Source organism: Lithobates pipiens, unplaced genomic scaffold (assembly GCF_037356315.1).
Source record: "Lithobates pipiens isolate NorthernLeopardFrog02 unplaced genomic scaffold, aLitPip1_a1.2 Scaffold_16, whole genome shotgun sequence".
NCBI classification, from domain to species: domain Eukaryota; kingdom Metazoa; phylum Chordata; class Amphibia; order Anura; family Ranidae; genus Lithobates; species Lithobates pipiens.
The window spans coordinates 626972870-626984948 of NW_027507748.1; the positions used below are offsets into that span (position 1 = coordinate 626972870).

At 40.6% G+C, this 12079-nt stretch overlaps 1 protein-coding gene and 1 long non-coding RNA gene across 4 annotated transcripts in view; one reads left to right on the forward strand and one right to left on the reverse strand.

Moving 5' to 3' along the window:
- Nucleotides 1-12079, reverse strand: part of DCLK1 (doublecortin like kinase 1) — a 551424-nt gene that overhangs the window by 83866 nt on the left and 455479 nt on the right. For all 3 annotated transcript variants that reach the window (XM_077484138.1, XM_077484139.1, XM_077484140.1), the window contains 2 exons: nt 11745-11878; nt 6522-6599 (listed from right to left, as the gene is read on the reverse strand). In XM_077484138.1, coding sequence (XP_077340264.1) covers nt 6522-6599; nt 11745-11878 — 212 coding nt within the window. The remainder of the gene's footprint in view (nt 1-6521; nt 6600-11744; nt 11879-12079) is intronic.
- The window catches only part of LOC143983958 (uncharacterized), a 141534-nt gene that overhangs the window by 63108 nt on the left and 66347 nt on the right, over nt 1-12079 (forward strand). The window contains exon 4 of the long non-coding RNA XR_013274695.1: nt 10322-10422. This is a non-coding gene — a long non-coding RNA (uncharacterized LOC143983958). The remainder of the gene's footprint in view (nt 1-10321; nt 10423-12079) is intronic.

The window sequence follows — 12079 nt, forward strand, 5'->3', positions numbered from 1 at the left end:
TACACTTTGGAGATGTAAAGCTTTGTCTAGCTTTTGGAAGTCAATTTCCTCCTTTATTGCGTCTTCGAAATCTAATATCACCCAAACCAGCAATGGCCTTACTAGGTCTAAACTTAGATCTATACTCGCTCATTTATAGAATTATAGTAGCCAATATATTATTAGCCTTGGGACTCACCATAACTAAATTATGGAAATCCACCTTCGCTCCTAATCTATCTGATGTCATTTTAAGACTCAATTCCATAGCCCACTTTGAATTAATGTTAGCACACAAAAATGGAACCATAGCTATATTCACAAAAGTTTGGCTTGCATGGACATTACATCCTAGAGCTTCAAATTTCCTGAAAGACACCAAGAACTACTAAACTTGTGTTTTCAGTAGATCTCAAGACAAAGCTATAAGAACTCATATGGTAACTTCCTCTCCCTTTATTCCTTTCCTGCTTTCTTAACGTTTAGAAACCTACCCTTGTTTACAGAGTGTTCCCCTTTGGGGTAAACAAGGATTATTTTATTATTAAAGAATAATACACTGTTGGCTGCATTTAGTCAAGAACAAATAAAAAAAAAAAAGCATTTGACATGGTCTCGTGGCCATACCTTCATTTTGTCCTACAATGCTGGGAATTTGGTCCCCATTTCCTTAGTTGCACCTCATCATTATATAACAATCCCAAAGCCTATGTAAAATATGCAGGATACAAATCTAATTTATTCAATATCAACAGAGGAACTCGTCAAGGTTGCCAACTTTTATTTGTCCTCCTCATCGAACCTCTTGCTCAATCAATTCGCTCTGACCCTTCTATTAAAGGCCTTGAGTTAGCTGGACATCAACATAAAATTTGCTTATTTGCCGATGACATTTAAATTTTTATGTCCTCTCCTCATATTTCCGCTCCCAACCTAATTCAGAAACTAGATAATTTTGCCCACATATCAGGCTTAATCATTAACCTTCAAAAATCTTTGGCACTTAATATTTCCCTATCTCCTTCAGAAGTACAACAATCACAGAAATCTCTTCCCTTTCTTATCTAGGAGTCACTCTTACACCCAATATTACTCTTCTCAGCCAATTTCCACCTATTTTATGTCCCATTACTCTTTTATTAACACAATGGTCTTCTCTCCCCATATCCTGGATAGGTAAAATGAATGTTATTAAAATGACTATATAACCCAAAATCCTTTATCTTTTCTGGGTTCTGTCCATCTCTGTTCCGGCGTAATTTTTAAGAATATTGCAGCGTAAAATAACAAAGTTTGTTTGGGGCTCTTCAAAACCCCGTTTACCTAATCATACTCTCTACCTTCCAAAATATAAAGGCGGTCTTGGATTTCCTACTCTATCTACCTATTATTATGTGGCTCATCTGGTAAAAATAACAAAATACCATGCAACCTCTGAAATCCCACAATGGGTAACCCTGGAGTCAATAGATTGTGATCCGCTATCTATTTCTAATCTATTCACAGATTAAGAGTATCGCCTCTGATTGACATAAATAGCAAATAAATCATAATATTGAAAAAAAGGTTGGTATAGGGAGTGCTAGGGATAGTCGCTCATGCTAGCCCACTAAGCAGTCCCAAACCAAAAATTGTGAAAATTGGACTATATCGGTACTTAGATGGCAAGGAAAGCAAAAAAATAACATTTAAAATTTCATCTTGTTTAATAGACATATAGAAAAAAAAGGAAAATGACAAACATCACCCATTTAAAATACAAATAAATACACATCACAATAAGAGCGTCCTTGAAGAATTCTCCACAAAAAGGAGTTCGAACTAATGGCGCACAGGGTTTTTTTTTCCTGCTAACCTAATATACTAAAATCCCCCCCCCCTTTTACTAGAGCCGTCTAATCAATCCCCCCATGTCTGCCGTAGGGGGAATATATATAGGGGTCCTTTTGTCTGCAATCTATCCTTTCGAATCCGGGGTGAGCTGACCTCCCTTTTTCTCTTTTTCCCAAGTATATGATGTATTTTATAATATCAATTATTAATTTTATGATAACTTGCTCTTGTTTGTTAATTGTTATATATCATCTATTATGTTCTGTATAGATATCCTCCTGAAGAAGCGGTCTGTCCTGCGAAACTAGTAGAGGAGACCCCTGTGCGCCATTAGTTCGAACTCCCTTTTGTGGAGAATTCGTCAAGGATGCTCTTATTGTGATGTGTATTTATTTGTATTTTAAATGGGTGATGTTTGCCATTTTCCTTTTTTTTCTATATGTCTATTAAACAAGATTAAATTTTAAATGTTATTTTTTTGCTTTCCTTACCATCTAAGTACCGATATAGAGCAATTTTCACCATTTTTGGTTTGGGACTGCTTAGAGGGCTATCCCTAGCACTCCCTATACCAACCTTTTCTTCAATATTTCTAATCTATAATGGCTGTGATCCTCTGATCATAAAATAATCACTAATCCTGTTACAAAACATTCTCTTACTATTTGGAATAGATTTAAATCAACAAACAGCCTACAATCGCCACATATTCCACTTTTATCTTTCATTAAAAATCCCCTTTTCTACCCTGCTTGGACCTTTCTTAAATCTTTTAAAGCCTGGACCACTTCTAAATTAACTTGATTACATGATCTGATATCCTTGACTTCCTTTATACCATTCCCTGACTTATGTGAAAGAAATGGACTTCCAAACTCAGAACTATTTAAATATCTACAAATAAAACATTCCTTTTACACCCCAGATCCAAGGAAAATATACACTTGATAAATGATCACGTTTTGAAAGCATATGCAAAAATGATCCCCATGCAAAAGGACTTATTTTGACTCTCTATGCCCAACTCGTTACTAAACCTCATTCTGATCCACCCTCGTATGTAGCTAAATGGGAGGCCCCAAATTTGCCCCAAATTACTCCTCATCCTGCTTTCGAGGCTGTAATGATCTTGGCTCTCACTTTCATACCTGGTGGAATTGTCCAGTAGTCAAAAGGTATGGGAAAGATATATTTCTTATACTTTCAACCTTATTTGCAGTGTCTATACCTCCAGATCCTTTGATAGCGCTTTTAAATCTAAAGTTGACAATACTTTCACACAGCCAATTCAAACTTTTACAACAGTTTACTACAGCTGCGAAACAAACAATATCTAAAGCCTGGAAAACTAACAATTTGGTATTAAATGAAACAAGGAATAGAATTAATCAAGCATGGTTCATGCCAAAATAGAGGCTATAGCTCAAGACAAAATAAGTTATTTTAAGAGTATGGTTACCTTGGGTGACTCACTATCTACCATTAAATTTTGATGAAGACCCGTCGATGCCTTGATCATTATACTCACATACACACTCTCTCTTCTCTAGCCTTATGATTATTAACACACTCAGCCCCGGGGATTCTTCCTATCGCTTCTCCTTTTTCTTTTTCTTTCTTTTTCTCTCTTTTCTCTTCCTCTACCTTTCATTTCATTATACCTTTCTCTATCTTTTTTTCTTTCCTTTAGGTTCAAATAGCAATACTTTTGTATAGTCTACCTGATTTCATAAAAACATATAAAGCTCCTAGAAGCTTTATAACAGTGATAATCCCTTATCACTCTTTTCTGATGCATATTTTAGTTTGGTTGTAACTTTTTACTTATCTGAGGCTTTATTATATCTTTATTATCCATTTTACATTCCAGTCTCTATTGACCAAACTATAAAATGTTATCTACACCACTAATCCTAAAACAGACTATGCAAAATAGGCTACTTTCCATTAAATTGTGGAGCAATAGTTGTTTATTATACCTTGACATGTTACTTTCTAACACTGCTTTTGAACCTATCTTTGTGATTTGTTAAACTTTAATAATCAAATTTGACAAGAGAAATTCTGAAAATGCAAAGAAACCTGAGAGGGGGGCTTACGCAAAATAAGTGTCCCCCCCCCCCAACGCCATGGGGAAGCCATTGAGAAGTCCTCATGTGTCAGAGGGGGCGGGGTCACCCGTGCACATCACCGTGTGGTCCCGCCCTCAGTTATAAAAGAATGGAGGTGGATCAGTGGTTTTTTTTTTCGTCCGTTGGTGGAGCCAGAGAAGAAGATGAATGAACTTCGTGGGACATTTTTATTTTTAAATTTTTTAATAAAGGACATGTCCCAAAGTGTGTTTTGTGTTTTTTTTTTAAATTTGACACTTTTTTTGTGAAATGGTATGAGTAAAATGTACCCTTTTCCAGTTCAAACGGGAGGGGGTGGGATCTGGGGGTCCCTTTGTTAAAGGGGGCTACCAGATTCTGCTAAGCCCCCTGCTCGTAGACCCTCACAACCACCGGGCAAGGGGTGTGGGGATGAGGCCCTTGTCCCCATCAACATGGGGACAAGGTGCTTTGGGGGGCTACCCCAAAGCACCCTCCCCATGTTGAGGGCATGTGGCCTGGTAAGGTTCAGGAGGGGGGCACTCTCTCGTCCCCCCTCTTTTTTCCCCCTCTTTTCCTGTAGCCTGCCAGGTTGTGTGCTCGGATAAGGGTCTTGTATGGATTTTTGGGGGGACCCCACGTCACTTTTTTAAAAATTTTGGCGCGGGGTTCCCCTTAAAATCCATACCAGACCTGAAGGGTCTGGTATGGAATTCGGGGGGGACCCCCAAGCAATTTTTTTTAACATTTTGGTTTGGGGTTCCCTTTTATATTAATACCAGACTCAAAGGGCCTGGTAATGGACTGGGGGGATCCCATGCCGTTTTTTTCAGCGACCTTTATTGTATTGCCGAGACCAGACAATTCACTATAGCCGCTATTTTTAACCACTTCAATACAGGGCACTTAAACACCTTCCTGCCCAGACCAATTTTGAGCTTTCAGCGCTGTCGCACTTTGAATGACAATTGCGCGGTCATGCTACACTGTACCCAAATGAAATTTTTATCATTTTTTCCCCACAAATAGAGCTTTCTTTTGGTGGTATTTGATCACCTCTACGGTTTTTATTTTTTGCGCTACAAATAAAAAAATACCGAAAATTTTGAAAAAAAAAATGTTTTTTTTTGTTTCAGTTTCAAAACTTTGTAAATAAGTACGTTTTCTCCTTCACTGATGGGCACTGATGGGGCTACACTGATGGGCACTGATAAGGTGGCACTGATGGGCACCAATGTGGCACCAATGAAGTGGCACTGATAGGCGGCACTGATGGGCGACACGGATGGGCGACACGGATGGGCGACATGGATGGGCGACACGGACGGACACTGATAGGTGGCACAATTTGGCACTGATAGCTGGCACGGATGGGCGGCACGGATGGGCATGGATAGGCGGCACAGGTGGGCATGGATAGGCGGCACAGGTGGGCATAGATAGGCGGCACAGGTGGGCATAGATAGGCGGCACAGGTGGGCATGGATAGGCGGCACAGGTGGGCACTCATAGGCGGCACAGGTGGGCACTCAGGCGGCACAGGTGGGCACTCAGGCGGCACAGGTGGGCACTCATAGGCGGCACAGGTGGGCACTCATAGGCGGCATCGGTGTTATAGTAATGGATGCCAATCAGTGCCAAACAATAATGCATGCCAATCAGTGATGCCCATTGTGGCCACTGATTGGCATCCATTATGGGCACTGATTGGCACCCATTGTGCTGACTGGCACCCTGGTGGTCTAGGGAGGATTATGGATTTTTATTACCTTTTCCCTGGTGGTCTAGTGGTGTCCCTGGTGGTCCAGTGTGGGCATCCTCGGAGGGGCTGTGCTGATAATCGATCAGCACAGACCCCCCCTGTCAGAGGAGCAGCCGATCGGCTCTCCTCTACTCGCGTCTGACAGACGCGAGTGAGGGAAAGCCGATCACCGGCTCTTCCCATTTACACTGTGATCAGCCGTGATTGGACACGGCTGATCACATGGTAAAGAGTCTCCGTCGGAGACTCTTTACCGAGATCGTAGTTGCCGGGTGTCAGATTGACACCCCGCAACAACGATCGCCGTCATATGACGTCCGGTTAGGATAATGAAACCACTTTGCCGCCGTCAATTTGTAATAGGGCGGGCGGCAAGTGGTTAAATGACTTTTTTTACCTTTAGAAATGTAATTTTGTGCAAGTACTGTTCTAAACATGGGAAAAATGCGCCACTTTACAGGCATACTATAGATACCTCTCAGGTATGCAATTTAAAGGAATATTTCACTTTTATTGTTTCACTTTAAGCATTATTAAAATCACTGCTCCCAAAAAAACTTTTTTTGCATTGATACATATCCCCCGGAGCAGGACCTGGGTCCCCAAACACTTTTTATGACAATAACTTGCATATAAGCCTTTAAAATGAACACTTTTGATAATTCATGTTAATGTCCCATAGACTTTAACAGTGTTCCGGCGGCTTTCGAATTTGCCCCGAACTCCGCATATTGTTCGGTGTTCGCTAGAACATCCGAATAAAAACCAAAGTTTGGCCCGAATTTATGCTTGGGCCGAACCGTTCGCCCATCCCTACTTATAGGATTATATAAAAATGAATCCAGGCAGATACCTACCCACGGAATGGAGGAAAGCCACACAGTAGGATGTAAGTTATTACGCCAGCTGCCCATATATCCACCTTTAACCCATACCTAAGGAAAAACACATGTTAGTAATTAGCCAGAAGTGTCATTCAGTCATAATCTGATGCTTTCTAAAATGTGGGATGGAGTAGTTACATGCAGATACTTCAGTTCTCTGGTTTTAATCACTATTCTCCTTTTAGTGTCTGTAACTGGAAGCCACCACTAGAGTATACATACTCTTTCCCATAAGGTGGGTCTTCGAGAGTGCATATTCCAAGCCTAAAGCCTACTAAACATGGGCTGAATGTCGGGCGACATTGGCTGGTTATATATAAACTGTCTGACATTCAACCTGTGTGTATGGCAGCCTAACAACAGAATCCCAGCCATTTGGCCAGCTTCTGTCAGACATGCATGCTGGAAAATCAGCAGCTGACTGGCTCCTAATCAGCGCTCTCAGCCATTGGCTGAGAGCGCTGACCTGAGTGTTCTGGTGGGCATCCCCTGTCAGAACACAATAGAACAGCAGGGGAGATCACTGTACTAACATTGGATTGTTACTGTTGTGATTGTGACCATTGAACGAAACCATAGTGGTGTGTACTAGGCTTAAGAGTAACCTACAGTACAGCTCACCATACACCACAAGCTTATTTTACAATCTACTTTAGATCTTGCAACATCTATGTAGCGCAGGGACCTCATAGAGTGGATACAATTTGATTAGCTAGATTAGGTAGGTCCTCATAACACAAAGATTTGTTAAATATAATGTTGTTTAAACAAGGATTGTACAGTCAGATAAAGGCTGACTGGCTAAAGATGTACTGGCCATCGGGACTACCGGGAGATTCCCGGTGGGCCGATGGCTCAGTGGGCCAGTTTCAGTGACAGCCTAGCCAAATGAATGGCTGTGCTACTCGCACAGCCATTCATTTGAGCACCGCTGTACTTCCGAGAACAGCGCGGCGCACTTCGGCTCTTTCCACCCCACTCGGCGCTCTCATAACACATCTTCGGCCACCTCCGGTCCACAGTCGTCCTTTTCCGCCACCGCTCGGCTTCCCCCGCCCTGCTCCTCTCCGACAGCGAACAAAACTCGGCTATCTCCGGCGGCCCCCGCGGTAACAGACGCTGTGAGTTTAAATGAGCCGGGGGCCGCCATGAGAGCAGCCGACAGGCAGAGAAGTCCCTGGAGCAGACGAGGGAGCCTGGAGGATGGCGGTGCTGCAGGAACCCATCCAGGTAACCGGCCGGCCCATTGAATACTGTATATAGCACATGGCTGTATATATATATATATATATATATATATATATATATATATATATATATATATAGCTGTATACAGAATATGGCTGTGTGTATGTGTATATATATATATATATATATATATATATATATATATATATATATATATATATATATATATATATATATATATATATATTTATATATATATATATATATATATATATATATATATATATATATATATATATATACACATAGCAAAGGATGTGGTGCTAAATAAAATAACATAAAAAATTCATTTGGTGAAAATAATGGTTAAAATAATATGCAAAATCCAACATAGCTAAAAGTTCACCAAAACTGTCAATTAATATTAAAATGTGCATAAAAATATTTTCAGCAAAAAAATCATATATAAAAATGCTTATAATTAAAAACCCCCCTTTTTTTTGCACTCTTTTTGCACTTTAATACCAAGGACATAGTTTGGATAAAATGGTTTTAATTATAAGCATCGTTTATATACGAATTTTTTGCTGAAATTTTTTTTATGCACATTTCAATATTAATTGACACGTTTGATGTACTTTTAGCTATGTTGGATTTTTTGTATTATTTGAATCATTATTTGCACCAAATGGATTTTTTTTATGTTATTTTGGTTAGCATCACATCCTTTGCTATATATTCAATTTATCTGTGGCTTTGTGTAAGGCCCCTTTCACACATGCGGATGATATGTCCGTATTTCATCCATCCGTTTGCAGATGAAATACGGGCATACATTCATCCCTATGGGATAGCGGGTGTCTGCGGATGAACATCCGCAGACACCAGATTTCATCCGCCTCCGCAACAGTCTGCACAGCGGATCGGATGAACATGGACAGACGGTCCGTGCGCATCCGATCCCCATAGAGGAGAGCAGAGATCTGACAGGGCGGTCCCTGCACAGTGTGCGGAGACCGCCCTGTCCGCAGCCAGCTCAGCGGGGACAACGGAGCGATCCCCGCTGAGCGAGCGGATCATCACGGGGCGGATCATTACTGATCCGTCCCGTGTGAAAGGGGCTTAAACCTGTTTGATGTTGGCAGCTTCTCATTACTGCGGTTGATCAAAAATAGGTGTGCGCATTAGTTGTTTATTTTAAAATATATAATGCAGAGCCAGACTTCGGGCAGGTGACAGGGGGACACCAGGGGGTGGGGGGGCTGGAAAATAAAAGATCACCAGCAGTGTGCTGTCGGCTTCTGAGTTTGCATACTCCTGCTATGTGTCTAGCCGGGCCGTGATGACGTCACTCTCGTGCAAGTGCGCATTATACTGTTTTTGTGCGTGTTTGCAAAATTGGAGTGGGCCGGTCTGGATGAAGTCCAGGGCCAAATTTTTGTCCCAGTCCAGCCCTGGTCAGATAGTAATGTGTGGTAATGCTAGGGGCATGGACCACATCTGGTATCGGTATCAATCTTTAGTTATGAAAGGTTGTTATTATGGTCAGGGATAATTACTATAAAATGGTAAAATGATTACCATAAAATGTGTCTTGAAATGTATTCCTGTGCATGTTACAGGTTGAGATAAAAAATAAATAAAGCTAAACCTTCCTTTTTTTGTCTGCTCTGTTGATGAGTATTGCCTTTGGGTTGCTGGGTCTTTCTGGAACTGACCTGAACTCAAGACAAGAGAGGCCATCAGCTAATGTATTATAATGAGGAATCCCGTATGCTCTAAAGGATTATATGTTGTATTTGTCAGGATCATGTAGCACTCCTGCTCCATCACAGCTACTGGTCTTATTTCAGCATCCTGGTTTTGGCTGTGATGCATTCTTCTTGTCTGTTTGTTCACCTGCAAGGTGATTGATGTGGCCAGTCAGCTAAGCCTGCAGTCTCATGCTTGTGAAAGTGTGTGCAACATGTGCTTCAAGCTCCCTGTTTGTCTGCCCTGTTCCTTTGCCTGCTAGTTTGGGTTCCCTTGTTGACGACCTCGGATTAGATATCGACTACGCTCAGAACTCAGCCTGCCCTGAACCTGAACTGTCACTGACCACTCTACCCGGCTGCCAACCACAAGTACCTGTTCACTGTGTTCAGTTCAAATACTTGTTCGCTGTGCTCAGTTCGTGCCTGCCCTGGTGAGGTGGCCAGGGACTATAGCATTTTGTATATGACCTGAGGGCAATCAAGTACTGGTAGGCCTGCTTGCCTTTTGGGAAAGGGGGCTGCTATAGGTGAAGAACACAGAAGCTAGCTATAGTGCCTGACCACCTGTGTTAGAGGTAAGTGTGACACTATTATATGTCCATTGTGCGTATGAAAGTTTAAACTCTTTTTTCCTCCCCCCTTTGTTTTTTCTTCCTTTTTTTCGATTAGATTTGGGTGGGAGACCATGTCCTGCTTACATTTTGTGGTCATCTTTATTTCTGTAAATGCAAGTATTAGATTGTTTTTTTAGGGACTTGATTGCAGTTAATGTTTTGGATATTTCTTCAATATAGTTCTATGTTTTGTTCTTTTTTTTTGTTGATCCAATAGGTTGCAGCAACAGTGGTGTCCTTTGTTTCCCAGTCCAACATCATGGAGCTGATATCAGCTGAACATGTTCATTCCAGTTGTTACTTGACTTTTTGATCACTGTAAGTTGTTGTATATAACCCTTTCTGTACAACTTGTTTATATTATTATTTTTAGTCTATTTTTATATTTTTTGAATTTGTATCTGAATTCATCAATTCACCAACCCCCTAAAGAAGAGGCACAATATTTGAATGTTGAAACGCACTGGGCTAATTTTTCACTACTACAGACTTCCTCATGCCTATATGTGGAATGAATGATTTTTATTGATATATGTACTGATATGACGGGTCGTTTTTAATAACTATGGTGACCATAAGTCTACTTTTAAAGACTTTTGTATAAATAAATTGTGAAGAATTTTATGAATTGAAATAGTGGCCAGTATCATTCAACCCAGTACAGTACTGCTGACCAGATGTCATTATATGGGCACCACTCAGTCAGTTTACATTTGAGGAGAAGGCTTAACTGGCTGCTGTCAGTATAGCACAGTCTCTCAATCTTTTCCCCAAAGGAACTAAAATCATTTTCAAGTCTTCAGGAACCCCAAGTTTAAAACATTAATTGATAGTCAGTGGGAAGAATTTCATTCTTACAGTGATGGTCAGAATGCCACCCTTACAGACAGCTAAAAAGATAATTGGAGTTATGTTGCTGGCTCTGCCAAGTGCTGTTGGCCCTGTAACTATGCACACACCATCAGATGGGAGATCAATCAGCCGCAGCTGGTAGAACCCCTAATAACAACATCTGAAGGAACCCTAGGGTATTGTTCCATGGGAACTTGGTTGAGAATGGCTGGTCTAGCATGAAACCTGTACACAGTGATGATATGCTAATGAAGCAAACCATAGTCACTAGTCAGATATTAGTTTTCTGGAGTAAGATCAGGGAGAGATTAATTCTGATTGGTTGCTATGGCTAACTGCACATTACACATTGCTCTTTACCCTACTGAATGAGTTTACATGAGTTGAGTGACCTTAACCTGGACCAACACTGAAAGAACTTGTGGAAGATTGTACATGGTCTGTGTCTTTCCCAGCTTTGCTAACAATATATGAGATACAATACAGCCCTTGTGCTGCCTTTGTTTCATCTAACAGGAGTGCAAGATTATAAATAAATTACAGATGGTTGCTGCGACAAATTCTACACATCCAAACCCACTGTGAATGTATTAAAGTGAATACTGTACAGTAGATTAATGTAAAGATTGCTTCTAGCTATTACCTTTCACAGTATAATTGTAACTGTCATAAAGCTGCATGGTGCAGGATATACTTATGGAACTCAATGACAGAGAAGAAACAATATTAATGCAGAGAAGGCATTTTGTTAAGTGGATTGGTTTTTGAAAAAGTTCCTAATACTTTACCCAGTCTCTGCAATTATTTCTGGAGCTACATATGTTGGGGTCCCACACACAGTGTATAGAGGTCCATCCACTACAGTGGCCAGTCCAAAGTCTCCAAGCTTTAGTGATTTACTTCCATCTTGGTGTTCGTACACCTAGACAAGAGAAAAAAAATGTTTAGCAACCAAATGTACCGGTAATTAAGATACGATTAATATCTATCTATATATATATATATATATATATATATATATATATATATATGAACTTCTTAGTAAATGCCACGCAGCCTGGACATGGCTTGAACAATATTCTTTTTAATTTCATCATTTGCATCTGTTTCTTTTTGCAACCAT